Source organism: Mesocricetus auratus, unplaced genomic scaffold (assembly GCF_017639785.1).
Source record: "Mesocricetus auratus isolate SY011 unplaced genomic scaffold, BCM_Maur_2.0 Super-Scaffold_100047, whole genome shotgun sequence".
Classification (NCBI taxonomy): domain Eukaryota; kingdom Metazoa; phylum Chordata; class Mammalia; order Rodentia; family Cricetidae; genus Mesocricetus; species Mesocricetus auratus.
The window spans coordinates 1,804,757-1,825,992 of NW_024429224.1; the positions used below are offsets into that span (position 1 = coordinate 1,804,757).

Here is a 21,236-nt window from a genome sequence, read left to right on the forward strand (position 1 = left end):
GGTCACTCTGGTGCCTGATCTGTCTTCGATCCTATGATTCCCTCTTCCCCCTATTTTACCCCCACCCCCTCAACTTCCTGTTCCCCCATGACCAACTCCCTTCCTCTTTACCCCCTCTATTCTTCCCAGGTCCCACTCCCCCCAACCCCTCGCCGTGTTCCCCATCCATTCAGAGGATCTTGTCTCCATCCACTTCTCTTGGGTACTATGCATATATGCATATCTTTTAGGTTCTTTCCTGTTTCCCAGACTCTCTATCTGTGGAAGTGCAGACTGGCACTATCCTGATCCATATTTAAAATCCATATATAAGTGAGTACATACCATGTTTGTCTTTTTGCGACTGGGTTACCTCACTCAGGATGGTTTCTTCCAGTGCTATCCATTTCCCTGCGAATTTCAAGATTCCATTGTTTTTTTCTGCTGAGTAATACTCCATTGTGTAAATGTACCACATTTTCTCTATCCACTCTTCAGTTGAGGGGCATCTAGGTTGCTTCCAGGTTCTGGCTATTACAAACAATGCTGCTATGAACATAGTGGAGCAGATGCCCTTGCTGTATGAACCTGCCTCATTTGGATAAATGCCTAAGAGTGGAATTGCTGGGTCTAGTGGTAGATTAATTTCCATTTTCCTGAGGAATCTCCATACTGATTTCCAAAGAGGCTGTATGAGTCGGCATTCCCACCAGCAGTGGAGGAGTGTTCCTCTCTCTCCACATCCTCTCCAGCATAAATTGTCTTCGGTGTTTTTGATTCTAGCCATTCTGACAGGAGTAAGATGGTATCTCAGAGTTGTTTTGATTTGCATTTCCCTGATGGCTAAGGATGTTGAGCACTTTCTTAAGTGTCTCTTGGCCATTTTAGCCTCCTCTACTGAGAATTCTCTATTTAGCTCTGTACCCCACCTTTCAAGTGGATCCTTTGGTGTTTTGGAGACTTGTTTCTTGAGTTCTTTGTAAATTTTGGAGATTAGCCCTCTGTCAGATGTGGGGTTAGTGAATATCTTTTCCCATTCTGTGGCCTGCCTTTTTGTCTTTTTGATTGTGTCCTTTGCCTTACAGAAGCTTTTTAGTTTCAGAAGGTCCCATTTGTTAATTGTTGATCTCAGTGTCTGTGCCACTGGTGTTATATTTAGGAAGTGGTCTCCTGTACCAACTCGTTGAAGAGTATCTCCCACTTTCTCTTCTAAAAGTTTCAGTGTGGCTGGATGTATGTTGAGATCTTTGATCCATTTGAACTTAAGTTTTGTACAAGGCGATAAACATGGATCTATCTGCAGTCTTCTGCATACCATTACCCAGTTATGCCAGCACCATTTGTTGAAGATGCTTTCTTTTTTCCACTGTACAGTTTTAGCTTCTTTGTCAAAAATCAGGTGTTCATAGGTGTGTGGGTTAAAATTAGGGCTTTCGATTCGGTTCCATTGGTCTACTTGCCTATTTTTGTGCCAATACCAAGCTGTTTTCAGGACTATAGCTCTATAATAGAGCTTGAAGTCAGGTATGGTGATGCCTCCTGAAGTTCCTTTATTGTATAGGGATGTTTTGGCTATCCTGGGCCTTTTGTTTTTCCATATAAAGTTGATTAATGTTCTTTCCAGGTCCTTGAAGAATTGTGATGGAATTTTGATAGGGATTGCATTGAATCTATAGACTGCTTTTGGTAAGATTGCCATTTTTATTATGTTGAGCCTACCAATCCAAGAGCATGGGAGATCTTTCCATTTTCTGGTATCTTCTTTGATTTCTTTCTTCAAAGACACAAGTTCTTGATATACAGGTCTTTCACTTCCTTGGTTAACATTATCCCCAGATATTTGATGCTGTTTTTGGCTATTGTAAAAGGTGATGTTTCTCTGATTTCTTTCTCAGTCACTTCATCATCTGTATGTAATAGGGCCACTGATTTTTTTGAGTTTACCTTGTATCCTGCCACATTGCTGAAGGTGTTTATCAGCTCTAGGAGTAACCTTGCGGAGTTTTTTGGATCACTTATGTAAACTATCATATCATCTGCAAATAATGAAAGTTTGACTTCTTCTTTTCCTATTTGTATCCCCTTTATCTCCTTTTGTTGTCTTATTGCTGTAGCTAGAACTTCAAGTACAATATTGAAGAGATGTGGAGAGAGTGGACAGCCTTGTCTTGTTCCTGATTTTAGAGGAATTGCTTTGAGTTTCTCTCCATTTAGTTTGATGTTAGCTGTTGGTTTACTGTATATTGCTTTTATTATATTCAGGTACGTTCCTGTTATCCCTGATCTCTCTAGGACCTTTATCATGAAGGGGTGCTGGATTTTGTCAAAGGCCTTTTCAGCATCTAGTGAGATGATCATGTGGTTTTTCTTTGGCAGATTGTTACTATGGTGGATTACATTGATAGATTTTCTAATGTTGAACCATCCCTGCATTCCTGGAATGAAGCCTACTTGATCATGTGGATGATTTTTCTGATGTGTTCTTGAATCCGGTTTGCAAGTATTTTATTGATAATTTTTGCATCAATGTTCATGAGGGAAATTGGTCTATAGTTCTCTTTCTTAGTTGTGTCTTTGTGTGGCTTGGGTATCAAGGTAATTGTAGCCTCGTAGAAAGAGTTTGGCAGTGAGCCTCCTGCTTCTATAGTGTGGAATACTTTGACGAGTATTGGAATGAGCTCTTCTTTGAATTTCTGGTAGAATTCTGCACTGAAGCCATCTGGGCCTGGGCTTTTTTTGTTTGGGAGACTTTTGATGACTGCTTCTATGTCATTAGGGGTTATAGGTCTGTTTAGATTATTTATCTGTTCTTGATTTAGTTTTGGCAAGTGATATCTATCCAGGAAATTGTCCATTTCCTTTAAATTTTCAAATTTTGTGGAGTACAGATTTTCAAAGTATGCCCTGATGATTCTCTTGATTTCCTCAGAGTCCGTTGTTATGTCCCCTTTCTCATCCCTGATTTTGTTAATTAGCATGTTCTCTCTCTGTCTTTTGGTTAGTTTGGACAGAGGTTTGTCTATTTTGTTGATTTTCTCAAAGAACCAACTCTTTGTTTCATTGATTCTTCTCAATGTTTTCCTGGTTTCTACTTGATTGATTTAAGCCCTCAATTTGATTATTTCCTGGCGTCTGCTCCTCCTGGGGGAGTTTGTTTCTTTTTGTTCTAGAACATTCAGCTGTGCTATTAATTCTCTAGTATGACTGTTCTCCAGTTTTTTCATGTGGGCACTTAGTGCTATAAACTTTCCTCTCAGCACTGCTTTCAAAGTGTCCCATAAGTTTGTGTATGTTGTGTCTTCATTCTCATTGAAATCGAGGAAGTCTTTAATTTCTTTTTTTATTTGTTCCTTTACCCAGGGATGGTGCAATTGTGCATTGTTCAATCTCCATGAGTTTGTAGGGTTTCTGCGATTTGTGTTATTGTTGAATTCTAATGTTAATGCATGGTGGTCTGATAAGATGCAGGGGTTATTCCAATTTTTTTGTATCTGTGGAGATTTGCTATGTTTCCTATTATGTGGTCAATTTTAGAGAAGGTTCCATGTGGTGCCGAGAAGAAGGTATATCCCTTTGTATTTGGGTGGAATGTTCTATAGATGTCTGTTAAACCCAGTTGGGTCATAACTTCTATTAATTCTTTTGTTTCTTTGTTAAGTTTCTGTCTGGAGGTCCTATCTAGCAGTGAGAGCGGAGTGTTGAAGTCTCCTACTATTAGTGTGTGAGATTTTATGTGCATTTTGAGCTTTAGTAATGTTTCTTTTACGAATGTAGGTGCCTTTGTATTTGGGGTGTAGATATTTCAAATCGAGACTTCGTCTTGATGTATTTTTCCTTTGATGAATATGAAGTGCCCTTCTTCATCTCTTTTGATTGATTTTAATTTGAAGTCTAATTTGCTAGATATTAGGATTGCTACGCCCGCTTGTTTCTTGGGGCCGTTTGATTGGAAGATCTTTTCCCAGCCCTTTACTCTGAGATAACGTCTGTCTTTGGTGTTGAGATGTGTTTCTTGTATGCAGCAGAAGGAAGGGTTCTGTCTTCATATCCATTCTGCTAGTCTGTGTCTTTTTATAGGTAAGTTGAGGCCATTGACATTGAGGGATATTAATGACCATTGATTGGTGATCCTTGTTTGCGCTTGATTTATTGTTAGTGAAGTTATTTTGTGTAGTTTCTCCTCCCTTTTTCTTTTAGTGTTTTGTAAAGTATGATTATATATTGCCTGTGTCTTTGTGAATGTAGTTATCTTCCTTGGCTCTAGGTTTTCCTTCTAGCATTTTCTGAAGAGCTGGATTCATGGATACGTATTGTTTAAATCTGGCTTTGTCATGGAATATTTTGTTTTCTCCATCTATGGTAATTGAGAGCTTTGCTGGATATAGTAGTCTGGGCTGGCATCCTTGTTCCCTTAGCGTTTGTAGGACATCTGACCAGGATCTTCTGGCTTTCATCGTTTCCATTGAGAAGTCAGGTGTAATTCAGATAGGTCTGCCTTTATATGTTACTTGGCCTTTTTCTTTAGCTGCTCTTAATATGTTCTCTTTGCTCTGTAGGTTTGATGTTTTGATTATTATATGGCGAGGTGACTTCTTTTTCTGGTCAAGCCTATTTGGTGTTCTGTAAGATTCTTGTACTTTCATAGGCATATCTTTCTTTAGGTTAGGGAAGTTTTCTTCTATGATTTTGTTGAATATGTTTTCTGTACCTTTAAGTTGAAGTTCTTCACCTTCTTCTATACCTATTATTCTCAGGTTTGGCTTCTTCACGGTGTCCCATATTTCCTGGATATTTTGTGTTAAGGATTTGTTGGTTTTGAGATTTTCTTTGGTTGACGATGCTATGTCCTCTAATGAGTCTTCAGCACCTGAGATTCTCTCTTCTATCTCTTGTATTCTATTGGTGATACTTGCATCTGTAATTCCAGACCGTTTACCGAGCTTTTCTATTTCCAGCATCCCTTCATTCTGTGTTTTCTTTATCGTTTCTATTTCAGCTTTCACTCCTTCAACTGTTTGAGCTGTTTCCTTAATTTTCTTGGTTGTTTTTTCTTGGTGCTCTTTAGATTCTTTGAGAGATTTGTTTATTTCTTGAAATTTCCCCCCCATTTCAAGGATTTTTTGTTTGTTTGTTTCTTCTATTTCTTTAAGGGATTTCCTCGTTTCTTCTTTGAGGCTCTCCATCATCTTCATGAAATAATTTTTAAGGTCTGTCTCCTCTTCTTCATCTATGTAGTGCTTTTCAGGTCTTGCTGGTGTTGGATCCCTGGATTCTGGTGGGGTCGTGTTGGTGTTTCTATTGCTGTCTTCTTCCCATCTCTTCTTCCAGTGGGTGCTGGTGGGGGCTTTCTGTCTCCACTGGTCTCCTTCCTTACTGCAGCTGAAGCTGAAGCTGGCCTCGCTGTGTTGGGGTCTTGGAGGGGCTGATCTCTTTCCTGAAGCTGGGGTCACTGTGTTGGGGTCTTGGAGGGGCTGATCTCTTTCCTGTGTGGGCGGCTCTTCTGGAAGCCGGGAGCGGCCCTGAAGATGGAGGGGGATGGGTGATGGGTGGGTGGTCCCAGCGGGAGACCCAATCTCACCTGAAGCTGGACTCCCTGGGGTTGGGGTCTTGGAGGGGCTGATCTCTTTCCTTTGTGGGCAGCTCTTCTGGAAGCCGGGAGAGGCCCCGAAGATGGAGGGGGATGGGTGATGGGCGGGTGGTCCAGCCGGAGACCCAATCTCACCTGAAGCTGGGCTCGCTGGGTTGGGGTCTTGGAGGGGCTGATCTCTTTCCTGTGTGGGCGGCTCTTCTGGAAGCCGGGAGCGGCCCTGAAGATGGAGGGGGATGGGTGATGGGCGGGTGGTCCCAGCCGGAGACCCAATCTCACCTGAAGCTGGGCTCGCTGGCCTTAGCTGTTCTTAATATTCTTTCTTTATTCTGTGTGTTTGGGGTCTTGATTATTATGTGGCAAGGGAATTTTTTTGTGGTCCAGTCTATTTGGTGTTCTGTAAGCTTCTTGCACCTTCATTGGCTTCTTTCTTTAGGTTGGGAAAGTTTTCTTCTATGATTTTGTTGAATATGTTTTCTGCCCCTTTAAGATGGTTTTCTTCACCTTCTTCCATACCTATTATTCTTAGGTTTGGTCTTTTTATGGTGTCCCATATTTCCTGGATATTTTGTGTTAGGGATTTGTTGGACTTAAGATTTTCTTTGGTCAATGAATCTATTTCTCCTAGTGTATCTTCAACACCTGATATTCTTTCTCCCATCTCTTGTATTCCATTGGTTATGCTTGCATATGTAGTACCTGACCATTTTCCCAGTTTTTCTATTTCCAGCATTCCTTCAGACTGTGTTTTTTATTGTCTTTGTTTCAGCTTTCAACCCTTGCACTGTTTGAATTATTTCCTCCAATTTTTCTTTGTCTTTTCATCCCTTTTTTGCATTTGTTGGATATTTTGATTTGTTTTTTTTTTTCTTCCATTTCTTCAAGGGATTTTCTCATATCCTCTCTGAGGGCATTAATCATTTTCATGAAGTTGTTTTTAATGTCATTCTCTTCTGCTTCATTTTCATTGGGGTGTTCAAATCTTGATGGTGTATAATCTCTAGACCTGTGGATGTCATATTGGTTTTTCTGTTGTTTAGTCTGTTTTTATATTGTCTCCTTCTCATAACTTCTTCCAGTGGGTTCAGAAGTAGTCTCTTCCTTTCCTGATGGATATGTGACTATGGGTCCCTTCTGGTGGGTGTGAGCAGGTCCAATATTCTGGTGGTTCTCCTCTTTCATGGATGGAGGTCCCAGTACCAGGGCCTTGACAGTCTTTGGGTAGGCTGAACTCTGTCAGGATGGGAGCTTCAGTGTGCAGTGGCTAGTTGTGCATAGAGCATTGGAAGGTGGGCCAGAAAGAGGCCCAGGCCTACCTAGCCCTGTGGGTGGGGAAGGGGACTATTGTGCTGGCAGTCTCTGGGCAGGCTGAATCCTGTCCAGATGGGATCCCCAGGTCTCAGGTGGTTCTGTTCAGGGCACTGGAAGGCAGGCCAGAAGCAGCTCTCAGATTCTTTTTGTGGACCTCACCTTCTGGTTGAACCTGAAGAAATCTGATACTCACTGTTTTCCATTTTTTTCCTCTGAAACAATTTGAGTTGGCTTCTAGGTAGACATAACACTTTTAGGCACATAATCACTAACCAAACAATTTGACAAAAACTCAAGATATTCCATTTAGAGCATTCAATGTGACCAATTAAAAAGACATGCTGTTATTCTATAATAGATGCCATGACCTCTGCTTCATCCATATCATCTTTTTTCCCATATCTAGCTAAAGAGAAGAGAATGATGAAGAATAATCAGAGCACCATATCTGAGTTCATCCTCTTGGGGCTACCCATCTGGCCAGAGTACCAAGGCATGTACTCTGTCCTGTTCCTCACCATGTACCTGACCACGGTGCTGGGGAACCTGCTCATCATCCTGCTCATCAGGCTGGACTCTCACCTCCACACCCCCATGTACTTCTTCCTCAGCCACTTGGCCTTCACAGACATCTCTTTCTCATCAGTCACAGCTCCAAAGATGCTCATGAACATGCTGACACACAGTCAGTCCATCTCATACGCTGGGTGCATTTCTCAGATATATTTTTTCTTATTGTTTGGGTGTATTGATAACTTCCTACTCACTTCCATGGCCTATGACAGGTATGTGGCCATCTGCCACCCTCTTCACTACACCACCATCATGAGTCAGAGCCTCTGTGTCCTGCTAGTGATAGTGTCCTGGATATTTTCCTCTACCAATGGCCTTGTGCACACTCTTTTGTTTGCTTGTCTCTCTCTATTTAGAGACAACACTGTCCACCATTTTTTCTGTGACCTCTCTGCTTTACTTAAGCTGTCCAGTTCAGACACCACCATCAATGAACTGGTCATTCTCACTTTAGCAGTGGTAGTTATTACTGTGCCATTCATGTGCATCCTGACTTCTTATGGACACATTGGAGCCACCATCCTGAGAACTCCCTCAGCCAAGGGAATCAGCAGAGCCTTGTCCACATGTGGGTCTCATCTCTGTGTAGTTTCTTTGTACTATGGAGCCATTATTGGTTTGTATTTTTGCCCCTCCTCCAGTAACACTAATGACAAGGATGTCATTGTGGCTGTGCTGTACACTGTGGTCACACCCATGCTGAATCCCTTTATCTACAGTCTAAGGAATCGGGACATGAAAGGAGCACTGAGAAATATCCTCATCAGGAGAATGTATTCACAGTGAGGATGGTGGGTTTCCCTCTTTCTGTATTTGAGAACTTCTCAGTTCTGCACATGACTCTTTCTGTGACTTGGTGCTTTTCAGTGAGTCTTCAGGTTGTACTTTTTCAGTCTATGTTTCACCTCAGCCACAGGTTTTGTTTCTCTTGAGGGATTGCTTTTTTGTTATTTTTTATTTATTTAAATTAGAAACAAGCTTGCTTCACATGTCAATCCCAGATCACTCTCATTCCCCTCCTCCTCTGCACCCCACCAACTCCTCCAAACCACCTTATTCCCCTCTACTCCCCAAGGAGGGTGAGGGCCTCCATGGGGAATATGCAAAGTCTGTCATATCATCTGGGGTAGGTCCCAGGTACTTACCCATGTGTCCAGGCTAAGAGAGCATCTCTCCATGTGGAATGGGCTCACAAAGTCCATTTGTGCACCAGGGATAAATACTTATCTACTACCTGAGGCCTCATAGATTGCTGAGGCCTCCTCACTGACACCCACATTCAGAGGGTCTGGATAATTACCATGCTGGCTCTTGGCCATCAGTCTGAGGTCCATGAGCTCCCCTTTGTTCAGATCAGCTGTTCCTGTGAGTTTCAGCCACCCAGGCCTGATCCCTTTTCTCATCACTCCTGCCTCTACAAATGGGTTCCAGGAGTCCAGTTCAGTGTTTAGCTGTGGCTGTCTGCCTCTGCTTCCACTAGCTACTGGATGAATGCTCTAGGATGGTATATAAGTGATGGGGAAGTCCTGTGTATATGTCAATAAAGCACTGTTGGCCAATAGGGAAGCAAGATATGTGGGACTAGGAGTCCCAGAGGACTCTGGGTAGGAGAAACACAGGGAGTCACCATGTAGCTGCATAGGGGTTAGAAGTCCAGACCTTTTCTCTGGTAAGAGAAATATTTAGAATAACAATTATGGGGTAAATACTTAAGTCAGAGATAGCGAGTAAGAAATCAAGCAAATGGTCAACAGCTTCATAATTAACACAGTGTCTTGTGTGTTATTTGGGGAATACAACGTGGCAGAGCCCAGGCAACTGGTGGGGAAAAACCAAAGCAGCAGACAAGAAAAAGGCTTCACTCAACATATGGGGTAGTCATCAATCTCATTATCGGGGAAAGGCATTTAAGGTAGCCTCTCTACTATTGCTTATATTGCCAGTTGGTGATATCCTTGTAGATCTCTGGGAAACTCACTAGTACCAGATCTCTCCTCAAACCTATAATGGCTTCCTCTATTATGGCATCTCTCATCCTGCTCTCCTCTAATTTCCCCTGACTCAACCTTCCTGCTCCCCCACATCTTCTTTCCCCCCTTCTCCCTCTCTCTTACTCCTAGCTCCTGCTCCCCTCTTCCCATGCTCCCAATCCACTCAGAAGATCCTGTCAGATTCCCCTTCTCTAGGGTACCAGGCATGTCTCTCTTAGAGTTCTCCCTGTTTCCCAGACTCTCTTGTGGTGGGATTGTAGGCTGGCAATCCCCTACTCTATGTCTAAAATCCATAATGAGTGAGTATCTACCTTGTTTGTCTTTTTGGGACTGGGTTACTTCACTCAGCATGGTTTCTTCTAGAGTCATCCATTTGCCTGTGAATTTCAAGATTCCATTGTTTTTTTCCACTGAGTAGTAATCCATTGAGCACATTTTTCTCTATCCACTCTTCAGTTGAGGGGCATCTAGACTGTTTCCAGGTTCTGGCTATTACAAGTAGTGCTGCTATGAACATAACTGAACAGATGTCCTTTTTGTATGAATGTGCATCTTTTTGGTACATGCCTAAGAGTGGAATTGATGGGTCTTGTGATAGACTGATTCCCATTTTCCTGAGGAACCTCCATATTGATTTTCAATGTGCCTGTACAAGTGGGCACTGGCACCAGCAATGGAGAGGTGCTCCCCTTTCTCCACATCCTCTCCAGCATAAACTGTTTTTGGTGTTTTTGATTTTAGCCATTCTGACAGGAGCAAAATGATATTGTTTGTTGTTTGTTTAGCAAACACTTCCATACTATTTTCCTTTTCACAGTGTTCCCTACCTTTAGGAATATAAAATTTTTATTTGATTCCAGGCATTTGCATTTTATTATTTTCTAATTTTATGGCCTTCTGTATAAATGTTTTTCCTTTGTCAAGAAAACAGAAATATTTCTCCTGTATGTGAATTGTTTAATTTTATAATATACTTTAATTTATTTTCATTAGTAACACTGTTGCTAGAGTTTCTTTCCAGTCTGATACCACAGCCCATTAGCTCTAAATAAACACACAAGGACTTATATTAATTTATAAGCTGTTGGCCAATGGCTAGGACTTCTTACTGGCTATCTCTGTCTTAATTATCAACCCATTTCTATTAATATATGTATTGCCACAAGACCATGGCTTACTTGTATTCCAGCATGTTGCTCTGTTGGCAGCATGGCCTCTCTGTGCTACTTCTCTTGCCTCTCTCCTCAAAATTCTCCATGTCTCCTAGCCCCGCCTATCTTCCTGCCTCTACTGGCCAATCAGTGTTTTATTCATTAACCAATAAGAGAAACATATACAAAGGAACATCCTCTATCGCAACACCAATTAGAACTCTAGATTTTTCCAAAAATTTTGCATATTGGTTTTTTGAAACAGGGTTTCTCTGTGTACCCCAGATTGTCCTGGAACATGCTCTGTAAACCAGGCTGACCTAAAACTCAGAGATCAATCTGCCTTTGATTCCAACTGGGATTAAAGGCATGAGCCACCGCCACCAAGTTAATTTTTTTTTATTTCCAAAATTGGTACATAAATCAATACATAATTGTGTCACTCTGAAATGTTGGGGCCTAGCCCCCACAGGGTCTCTGAGTTGTTTGTCAGCTGATAGCCACAGGTGCATCCTGTTTTCTAGTCCTGGCTTACTGCCCCCACATTGCCCCATTGACATCAACATCTAGCAGGAGTAAAACACCCTCTCTTCTACCTGGGGTTTTTCTACTGTGTTGTAAGACTCTATATATGACTGCTCCCTCCTACAAGAGAGAGAGACCTCTTAGCACAGGGAAAAATAAAGACACTTCTTAGTACAAACAGCTGGACATCTGGTCTTTCTTTTCCTGATTCCTCGGAGTTGCTTGTGGCATGGGCGCCATAATTGGAGGTCCCACCGAGATCCAGAGAGACTTGGAAAGACTGGGAAAGATTTTCCAGAAAGAAGACTGTGGAGAGGAGAGACTCAAGAAAGAAAATATTTAAAAACAGGTACCTCGACTTCTAACAGTAAAATTGAAAGGTCAAATCTCCAGGCTTTTTCTTGAGAGATCACTTTCTAAGGAGAAGATATATTAAATTAATATCCAGCCTTTCACCTGATCCATTGAGGTCAGGAAAGTAAAGGGGAACTGAGAGATCACCCTCAAAGTCTGGCTAGCAAGTAAGGCTATGAGGGTATATTGGAAGGAGGTACCAAGTTAGGGGTACCAGTTAAATCTCCAGGCCTTCACCCACAAGGTCAGGAAAGAAAGGGGAACCTGAGAGCTCACCCTCAGTTGGAGGGTGGATTGAGCAAATCTTAAGGCTTTTGCCTGAAGGATCATCCTCAGTTGGAGGATGGATTGAAAATAGGTGAGCTGAAAATTGGTAACAGTTAGTAAATGAGATACTGGTATTAAGTGAAAGAAGAGAGAAAAGGTAAAAGTATATGGAATGGAAAATACATGATGTGGCAAGTCCTGTTATTTGTCAATAAAGCACTGCTGGCCAGTAGGAATCTAGATAGGAGGGACTAGGAGTCCAGGAGGACTCTGGGTAGGAGAAACACAAGAGAGTCAACATGTTACCGCCATGAGGTAGGAAGCCCGGAACTATTCTCCGGTAAGAGAAATACTTAGATTAACAATTATGGTGTAATTACTTAAGTCAGAGCTAGCCAGTAAGAAACATGCAAGGCCAACAGCTTCATAATTAATATAGCCTCCTGTGTGTTTATTTGGGACTGATGCAGCTCTAGAACCAGGCTGGCAGGAAGGCTCCTCTCAAAGGAAAAGCTTCTCATTACAGTCTGGATACTGTGTGCTGTGTTGTTTTTAAACTGTTTAATTGCTAAGAAAGAAAGGAAAACTACTAAAAGACATTTAATTATCAATACTGCTAAAATAATCCAACTTACATATTTTGAAAATGCTTTGACTTCTAAATTTAAATAGAAGGACAGGTTACTTGGGAAAAAATTTCTGCTTTTGTTTCCACAGAAAATAAAAAGCTGTGGGTTCCTTCCAGACTAGTATGGTTTGATGAAGCAAGACCTCTGGAAGCAGTGGCCCAAGTGATTCAACATCTAAAACAGCTAAGATGATGCATCCTTACAGACCCTGAAAATAAGGACTTATACAGGTTTCTGAGTTTTGTCATGATCCCCATGGTATGAACAGCACCCCTTAACAGCACGAAGTAGTTTGGAAAGAATTACGCCCACATTCCCAAATATTGTTTATAAATGTTTGTTTGCATTTATACAGGGTTGGTTATTGCTACAAATTTAAGGTCAATTTTGTGAGTCATCTCTGAAAACTTTTTACAAGGAGTGGGTCTGGCTGTAGCCCCTAAAAAATAGCAAAAGTCTACATAATGGCCTGAGAGCCAAAGAAATTTGTATGGAAGATTCTATAGAGTAGCAAACAGTTCAAACAAAATTTTAAAAAATAAAAAAGGGGGGAGATGTTGGGGCCTAGCCCCCCACAGGGTCTCTGAGTTGTTTGTCAGCTGATAGCCACAGGTGCATCCTGTTTTCTAGTCATGGCTTACCGCTCCCGCATTGCCCCACTGACATCAACATCTAGCAGGAGGAAAACATGCTCTCTTCCACCTGGGGTTTTCCTACTGTGTTGTAAGACTATATATGAGATTGCTCCCTCCTACAAGGGAGAGACCTCTTAGCATTTGCAAAATAAAGACACTTCTTAGTACAAACAGCTGGACATCTGGTCTTTCTTTTCCTGATTCCTCGGAGTTGCTTGTGGCGTGGACGCTGCACTGAAAATCAGTATGTGAGTTTCTCAAAGACTAGAAATAGATCCTCCATTTGACCAAGCTCTACCAGGCCTGAGAACATACACAAAGAACTTTATATCTTACTACACAGACACTTGTACATCTATGTTCACTGTAGGTAGAAAATGGAATCAACTTAGAAGTCTATCAACTGAAAAATGGAAAATAAAAATGTGGTATATATGCACAATGCAATATTAATGAGCTGCAAAAGAAAACTAAATCATGATATTTACAGGCAAATGTATAAAAGTAAATCATGAAAAATTTAAGTTGAGTGAGGTTACCCAGGTCACAAAAGACAAATGACTCATGTTGTCTTTTATATGAGGTTTCATATCCTATGTTCACATGTTTTGCTTTATGTATTTAACAAAGAGTATGCATTAATGCATATGGCTTGTTGATTGTGGATACCTTTAGGGAGAGGGGTATTAGAATTTAGGCGAAAGTAAAGAGGTAGAATCCTAGAGTCAGAAGTGTTCAGGAATGTAGCAAAGGGATGTGTATGGGGAAATGGAGGCAGGGATAGATTTAAACAAAATGAAGTGTGCACAAAGAAGATTTTTGGAAAACTATGATCTTGAAATTCAAATTAAATCTTCTAAGAGGGGATACTGGTAGAGCATTGCGATATGAAAGAACAGGGAAGAATACTGGGGGGAATAAATGATTTAAGAGTGAGAGGGAAGGGTATTGGGAAGACAGGTATGATTGAATTAAGCAATACTAAAGATGTATGATAGAGGAGAGAATGTAAGAGCTGGAAATAGGGGAGGAAAGCTGTCCTCTGGACATGATGTGGCTGTTGCCTGCAAGAACCCACAGTAGCTATAGTTATTCTTATAAGGCCTTCACAAGATCAAGATAGTTGAAAATTCCAGCATAGAGGAGAGTGGCTCAAAATATCCACCACTCGCTGAAGAGCTATTGGCAATTGATGGCTGTGGGAGGCAGAGACACTTTACTTTAGGAGCATGGCTACTGCTTGGTTCCATATTTCCTAGTAGATGACCCAATACCCATGCACAATAGGAGAACACCGGTTTGTTTCAATGGGTTAAGAAATAAAAAAGTAAAAATGCATAACTTTGGGATGAAGATACGGTAGACAGTCCCTTGGCAAGTGGAAGGGGAAGAGTGTGATGTAAATATGATCTAACACATTGCATACATTTCTGAAATTTTAAAGAATAAAGAAAGTTTGAATTAATAATTGCAATGGAAAAATGACACATATTTTCACATTTCCATGCATGTGTAAGTTAGGCAATGTTCAAATACAAGTAAGTATAAGTATCTCCTTCATTATTCATCTTGCTTTGTAACAAACACTAATAATATTTTCATCGTTTGCTTTTTTGAAGCATGAAGCACACAATTAATATGCCTTGTCACTATGGTGTTTGCTTTTTGTCAACTTGACACAACCCTAGACATATCTGGGAAGAGAGAATCTTAGTTAAAAAAAGTATCTCTAGAAGATTGACCTGCAGGCAAATTTGTGAACTAACTTGATTAGTGATTAATGTGGAAGAGTTAAATAGGTGACAAGGTGGGAGGATCTGGAAGAAGATGAGGGACACTGTGATCAAAACCTATTGTAAAGTTTCAATAGAAAAAGAAAAAAGAACTGGCCACTGAATTTAAAAAATGAGCATAAAACTGAGAATTATTTTTCAGTTCTGAACAGTGATTTATTAAAGGGTTTCAATTGTCAACAATTTTATAGTAGTTCTAATTTATTATTTGGGACTTTCATATGCATACACAATGTATGTAGATTATATAAACCCAAGCTCCCCTCTCCAGTACCCATGGAAACTTCACCCAACAGTTGCTCCTCCCAACTTTGTGTCTTCTTTTTAAAATTCTTTATATAGCATAGGCTTCAGAAACAAGAGCTTTTATCATCATAGTCAGCCTCCAGCTTGGTTCATTATTGACTTATAACTCATGGCTCTCCCAGGGGGACTAGGAAAGCAAATATCTTTATGAGTCACCATGTCTCAAATCATTGTTTAGTGGTTATATTATGACTTCTCCAAGGATGAACTCTCCTATGTCTGTGTTAACACATGGTTCTATTCCTGGGGGAGCCAGAAACACATAACAGTTATATCCAGTTCATTGATAAATTGCCCCCTTTGTCCTTTTGGAGTTTTGAAAAACTAGAACTCACACCAATTTCTCCAGAGCTGTTGCTCAAAGTGTTGTAATACAGTCAAACCTAGCCCTACCCCGTGGGAACTTGGTACAGTGTGTCACCCCTCTACATATGGCAGGTAGGACCATGGCTCTGTATACAGGTGCTAAGGTCATTTTAAGAGACAAACTCTGCTTAATTTCTCTCTATATATATTTCTGCCATTTCCCTGAGGAAGTTTCTTTCTGTCTCTCTTCGTCTTTCTCTGTCTCTGTCTTTTCACCCTATCTACTCTCCCTTCCCTTATTCCACTCCCTTTCTCCAATAATATTTCCATATAAGTTATATCTACAGGTCTCGATCTTTCACCCACCATTTTCCCTCACCTGGCACGGGATCTGCCAAAGATCCCATGTTGCTGCATATCATAACACAAAGTATACTGATATATTGACTTAGAATTGCTTATTTGTGAGGTTACAACTTTTTCACTTGTCACAGTGCAATATGGAGTTCCTTAGGGATACCATCTGTTCTACTATATTTCAAGCATCTCAGAGAGAAACAGAAGGCCCTTCCCATCACAGGTTGCTTAAGGCATTTATTACTTTAGAAGTCTTGTGAATGCAGGTGTAAAATGTACACTTGATGGTACGGTTGGATGTGTTAAGTGTTATGTATCCTCAGTTACTCTCCTTTCTATGATAAGACAATTACTGTGTAGAGAAAGTTATCATTTTCCTTTTATTGAAAATAGATGCATTTTACCCACAATATATTACAATTAAAGTTTCCCCCTCTCTACTCCTCTCAGTTTCTCCCCATCAACACTCCCATCAGGGTCCATTTCTTTCTCTGTCTTACTAGAAAAGAGCAGGCCTCTCAGAGGTAACAATAAAACATTAAAACATAATAAGATAAAGTAAAAAGAAAACACCAAAATTGTGCAAGGCAAATCAACAGAAGGAAAAGAGCCCCAAGACAAAGCATAGGAATTAGAGATCCATTAGTTCACACATGCAGGAGTCCCACACAACACTAAACTTGAAAATATAATATGTAAGCAGAGGACCTGGTGCAGACCAGTGCAGCCCTGTGCCTGCTGCTTCACTCTCTGTGAGTCCATATAACATTGCACAGTTGATTTTTTTAGATTTTTTATTTAAATTAGAAACAAGCTTGCTTCACATGTCAATCCCAGATCCCTCTCCCCCCCTCTCCCCCCCCCATGCCCTCCAACTCCTAATCCCCTATCCAATCCCCACTCCACTCTCCACGGAGGGTGAGGTTCTTCGTGGGGGATATCCAAAGTCTGTTATATCATCCAGGGCAGGTCCTAGGCCCTCCCCCCAGGTGTCCAGGCAGAGAAAGCGTCCCTCCATGTGGAATGGGCTACCAAAGCCCATTCAGATGCCAGCAATAAATATTGATCTAGTACCTGAGGCCCCAATGATTGCCGAGGTCTCCTCACTGACACCCACATTTGGGAGTCTGGATCAGTACCATGCTGGCCTCTCAACCATCACTTGGGGGTCCATGAACTCACCCTTGTTCATGTCAGTTGTTTCTGTGGGTTTCACCCACCTGGTCTTAACCCCTCTGCTCATCACTATTCCCTCTCTGCAACTGGGTCCCAGGAGTTCAGTTCAGTGTTTATCTGTGGGTGTCTGTCTCTGCTTCCATCAGCTACTGGATGAATGCTCTAGGATGGCATATATCTCTCATCCTGCTCACCTCTATTCTTTCCCCCAACTCAAACTTCCTGCTCCCCCACGTCTTCCTCTCCCCTTCTATTCTCCCCTTTGCTTTTCCCCTCCATGTTCCCAATCAATTCAGGAGATCCTGCCCCATTCCCTTTCTCTGGGGTACCATTCATATCTCTTAGTGTCCTTCCTATTTCCCAGACTCTCTGGCAGTATGATTGTATGCTGGCACTCCCCTGCTTCATGTTTAAAATCCATATATGAGTTAGTACATACCATGTTTGTCTTTTTGTGACGGGGTTACCTCACTCAGGATGGTTTCTTCTAGTGTCATCCTGAGGAATCTCCATACTGATTTCCAAAGTGGCTGTACAAGTTTGCACTCCCACCAGCAATGGAGGAGTGTTCCCCTTTCTTCACATCCTTTCCAGCATAAACTGTCATTGATGTTTTTCATTTTAGCCATTCTGACAGGAGTGAAATGGTATCTTAGAGTTGTTTTGATTTGCATTTCTCTAATGGCTAAGAATGTTGAGCACTTTCTTAAGCATCTCTTAGCCATTTTAGACTTCTCTATTGAGAATTCTCTTTTTAGTTCTGTATTAAATTCTGTACCCCACTTTTCAATTGGATCCTTTGGGGTTTTGGAGACTTCATTCTTGAGTTCTTTGTAAATTTTGGAGATCAGCCCTCTGACAGATGTGGGGTTAGTGAATATCTTTTCCCATTCTGTAGGGAACCAATTTATCTTGTTAACAGTATTCTTAGCTTTACAGAAGCTTCTCAATTTCAGGAGGTCCCATTTATTAATTGTTACTCTCCGAGTTTGTGCTACTGGTATTCTATTCAGCAAGTGGTCTCAAGTGCCTAAGTGTATTTCCCACTTTCCCTTCTATTAGGTTCAGTGTAGATTGATTTATATCGAGGTCTTTGATCCATTTGGACTTGAGTTTTGTGCAAGGCAGTAGATATGGATCCATTTGCATTCTTCTACATATTGACAGCCAGTTATACCAGCACCATTGTTGAATATATTTTCTTTTTTCCATTATATATTTTTAGTTTCTTTTTCAAAAATTAGGTGTTCATAGGTATGTGGGTTGATATTGGGGTCTTGGACAAAGCTTTGTCTGTCTTGTTGATTTTCTCAAAGAACCAACTCTTCATTGCATTGATTCTTTGTATTGTTTTCCTAGTTTCTACTTTATTGATTTCAGCCCTCAATTTGATTATTTCCTGGCGTCTACTCCTCCTTGGGGGAGTTTGCTTCTTTGTGTTCTAGAGCTTTCAGCTGTGATGTTAGTTCTCCAGTTTCTTCATGTGGCACTTAGTGCTATGAACTTCCCCCGTAGTACTGCTTTCAAAGTGTCCCATAGGTTTGGGTATGTTGTGTCTTCATTCTCATTGAATTCTAGGAAGTCTTTGATTTCGTTTTTATTTCCTCTTTGACCCAGGAATGGTGCAGTTGTGCATTATTCAATTTCCATGAGTTTGTAGGTTTTCTGCAGTTTGTGTTGTTGTTGAATTCTAATTTTAAAGCATGGTTGTCTGATAAGATGCATGGAGTTATTCCAATTTTTTGAAGCTGCTGAGGTTTGATATGTTGCCAAGTATGTGGTAGATTTTAGAGAAGGTTCCATGTGGTGGTAAGAAGAAGGTATATTTTTTTTTTGGTTTTACGAGACAGGGTTTCTCTGAATTGCTTTGGAGGTCATCCTGGAAATCTCTCTGTAGACCAGGCTGGCCTCGATCTCACAGAGATCCGCCTGCCTCTGCCTCTGAGTGCTGGGATTAAAGGCGTGTACCACCACCGCCCGGCGAAGGTATATTCTCTTTTATGTGGATGAAATGTTCTATAGATGTCTGTTAATCCCAGTTGGGTCATTACTTCTAGGAGACCCTTAGCTTCTTTGTTGAGTTTCTATCTGTTATTTCTGTCTAGTAGTGAGAGTGGTGTGTTGAAATCTCCCACTATAAGTGTGTGGGGCTTTATATGTGATTTAAGTTTTAGTAATGTTTCTTTTATGAATGTGGATGCCATTGTATTTGGGGCATAGATGTTCAGGATAGACAATTCATCTTGGTGGATTTTGCCTGGGATAAGTTTATAATGACCTCCTTCATCTCTTTTGATTGATTTCATTTTAAAGTCTAATTTGTTAGATATTAGGATTGCTACCCCTTCTTGTTTCTTGGGTCCATTTGATTGGAAAAAATGTTTCCAACCTTAAACTCTCGGGTAATGTCTGTCTTTGAGGGTGAGGTGTGTTTCTTGTATGCAGCAGAAGGATGGGTTCTTTCTTTGAATCCATTCTGCTAACCTGTGTCTTTTTATGGGTGAGTTAAGGCCATTAATGTTGAGGGTAATTAATGACCATTGCTTGCTCATTCTTCTTTGATTTGGAATGGTGGAATTTGTTGTTGGTAGAATTATGTGTGGAATTTCACCCCTTTGTTCTTTTGGCTGTTGGTAGAGAGGGATTTTCTAATTCCTATGTTTTTCTGATTGTAGTTAACTTCCTTGGGTTGGAGTTTTCCTTCTAAAACTTTTTGTAGGGCTGGGTTAGTGGATAAGTATTGCTTGAATCTAGTTTTGTCATGGAATACCTTGTTTTCTCCATCTATAGTGATTGAGAACTTTGCCGGGTATAGTAGTCTGGGCTGGCATCCATGGTCTCTTTGTGTTGTTAGGATATCTATCTAGGACCTTCTGGTTTTCAGATTTTCCATGGAGAAGTCAGTTGTAATTCTGATAGGTTTGCCTTTATATGTTACTTGGCCTTTTTCCATACCTGCTCTTAATATTCTTTCTTTATTCTGTATATTTGGGGTCTTGATTATTATGTGACGAGGGGACTTTTTTTGTGATCCAGTCTATTTGGTGTTCTGTAAGCTTCTTGTACCTTCATTGGCATGTCTTTCTTAAGGTTGGGAAAGTTTTCTTCTATGATTTTGTTGAATATATTTTCTGCCCCTTTGAGGTGGTTTTCTTCAAAAATATGGAACGCTTCATGAATTTGCATGTCATCCTTGTGCAGGGGCCATGCTAATATTCTCTGTATCATTCTAATTTTTAGTATATGTGCTGCTGAAGTGAGCAGCATATTAAATTATTATAGAAGACAAGAGCTATAATATGAATTCCACTTACATAAACATACTTGTTTATTTATTAAAACCCATTTAATAGGATTAGTAAATCAACATTGGTAGGTTGGTCTAGATTTTTGGTATAAAAAATTAATTTTCTAAGCAACAGATGTCTGTTTTGGGAAAAATTCCCTAACTATGACTGGGGAAATCTGACTGGCTGAGAAGTTGTCCTCACCACCTCTTCAGGTCATATTCACTGGCAAGCTTGTATTCTTCCTAAAGACAGTGTTTTCTCAAAGTTTACCCTTAGAAACATGTGCCTTAGAAGGACTCAACCTCAAAGCTCATGAATAATCACCTGCAGAGGCAGACTAGCAAAAAAGTTCCCTTAGCGATCATCAAACCGTAGGGATGACTGTCATAGGGCATCTGTCCTGGGGGATGAACTGTAAGGAAACTGGGAATCAATACATCTTCAATGACTTTCTCTAGCCGTTTCTCTCAGGTACAGAGTGGAGTCTTCACAACTGTGTTCATGAATTTGGAAGATTAAGATACAAGTTGGTGACTTTTCTCTTTGCTGTCAATGAGAGGTTTGGACCACAAGGATGCACTGGATTTCCAAAAGATGATCTAGGAAGTTCCTGAGCATAAAGTTCAAAGCAGAACCATAGTAGAGGTGTGTGTGTGTCTGTCTATCTGTCTGTCTGTCTGTGCATGCATACGTGCATGTCTGTCTGTCTGTGTGCTCTGCAATTCTCTGTGCTCTTGCTGAAGTAATTTCTTATTCCTAGTTCCTAGAGACAGGAATGTAGCAATTATCACCGGCCAGTAACTCCTTTGTATTTCACCCCAAAGGTTTAGGATTTAAGAAGAGAGACTGAGATAGTTGGCTAGAGGCACACCATGAAATCACATGTGGGGGTTTGATATGATCATTCACATTTATAGGTAAAATAATGTGCACTTATTTAGAGTAGATAGCGAATAACCAGTCTAGGCTAACCTTTCTCTTCAATTTAGACTTCATTTTAGATGGC

At 40.7% G+C, this 21,236-nt stretch overlaps 1 protein-coding gene and 1 non-coding gene across 2 annotated transcripts; one reads left to right on the forward strand and one right to left on the reverse strand.

Annotated features, from left to right (window-relative positions):
- Window positions 1-7,285: 7,285 nt before the first annotated feature.
- Window positions 7,286-8,236, forward strand: LOC101842821 (olfactory receptor 50). The gene has a single exon (XM_040735651.1). It carries the CDS (start codon window positions 7,298-7,300, stop codon window positions 8,234-8,236), a length of 939 nt encoding a protein of 312 aa, XP_040591585.1. The 5' UTR covers window positions 7,286-7,297.
- An 11,860-nt stretch (window positions 8,237-20,096) lies between these two features.
- Window positions 20,097-20,204, reverse strand: LOC121136085. The gene has a single exon (XR_005873214.1). It is a non-coding gene; the product is annotated as a U6 spliceosomal RNA (small nuclear RNA).
- Between the last annotated feature and the right edge of the window lie 1,032 nt (window positions 20,205-21,236).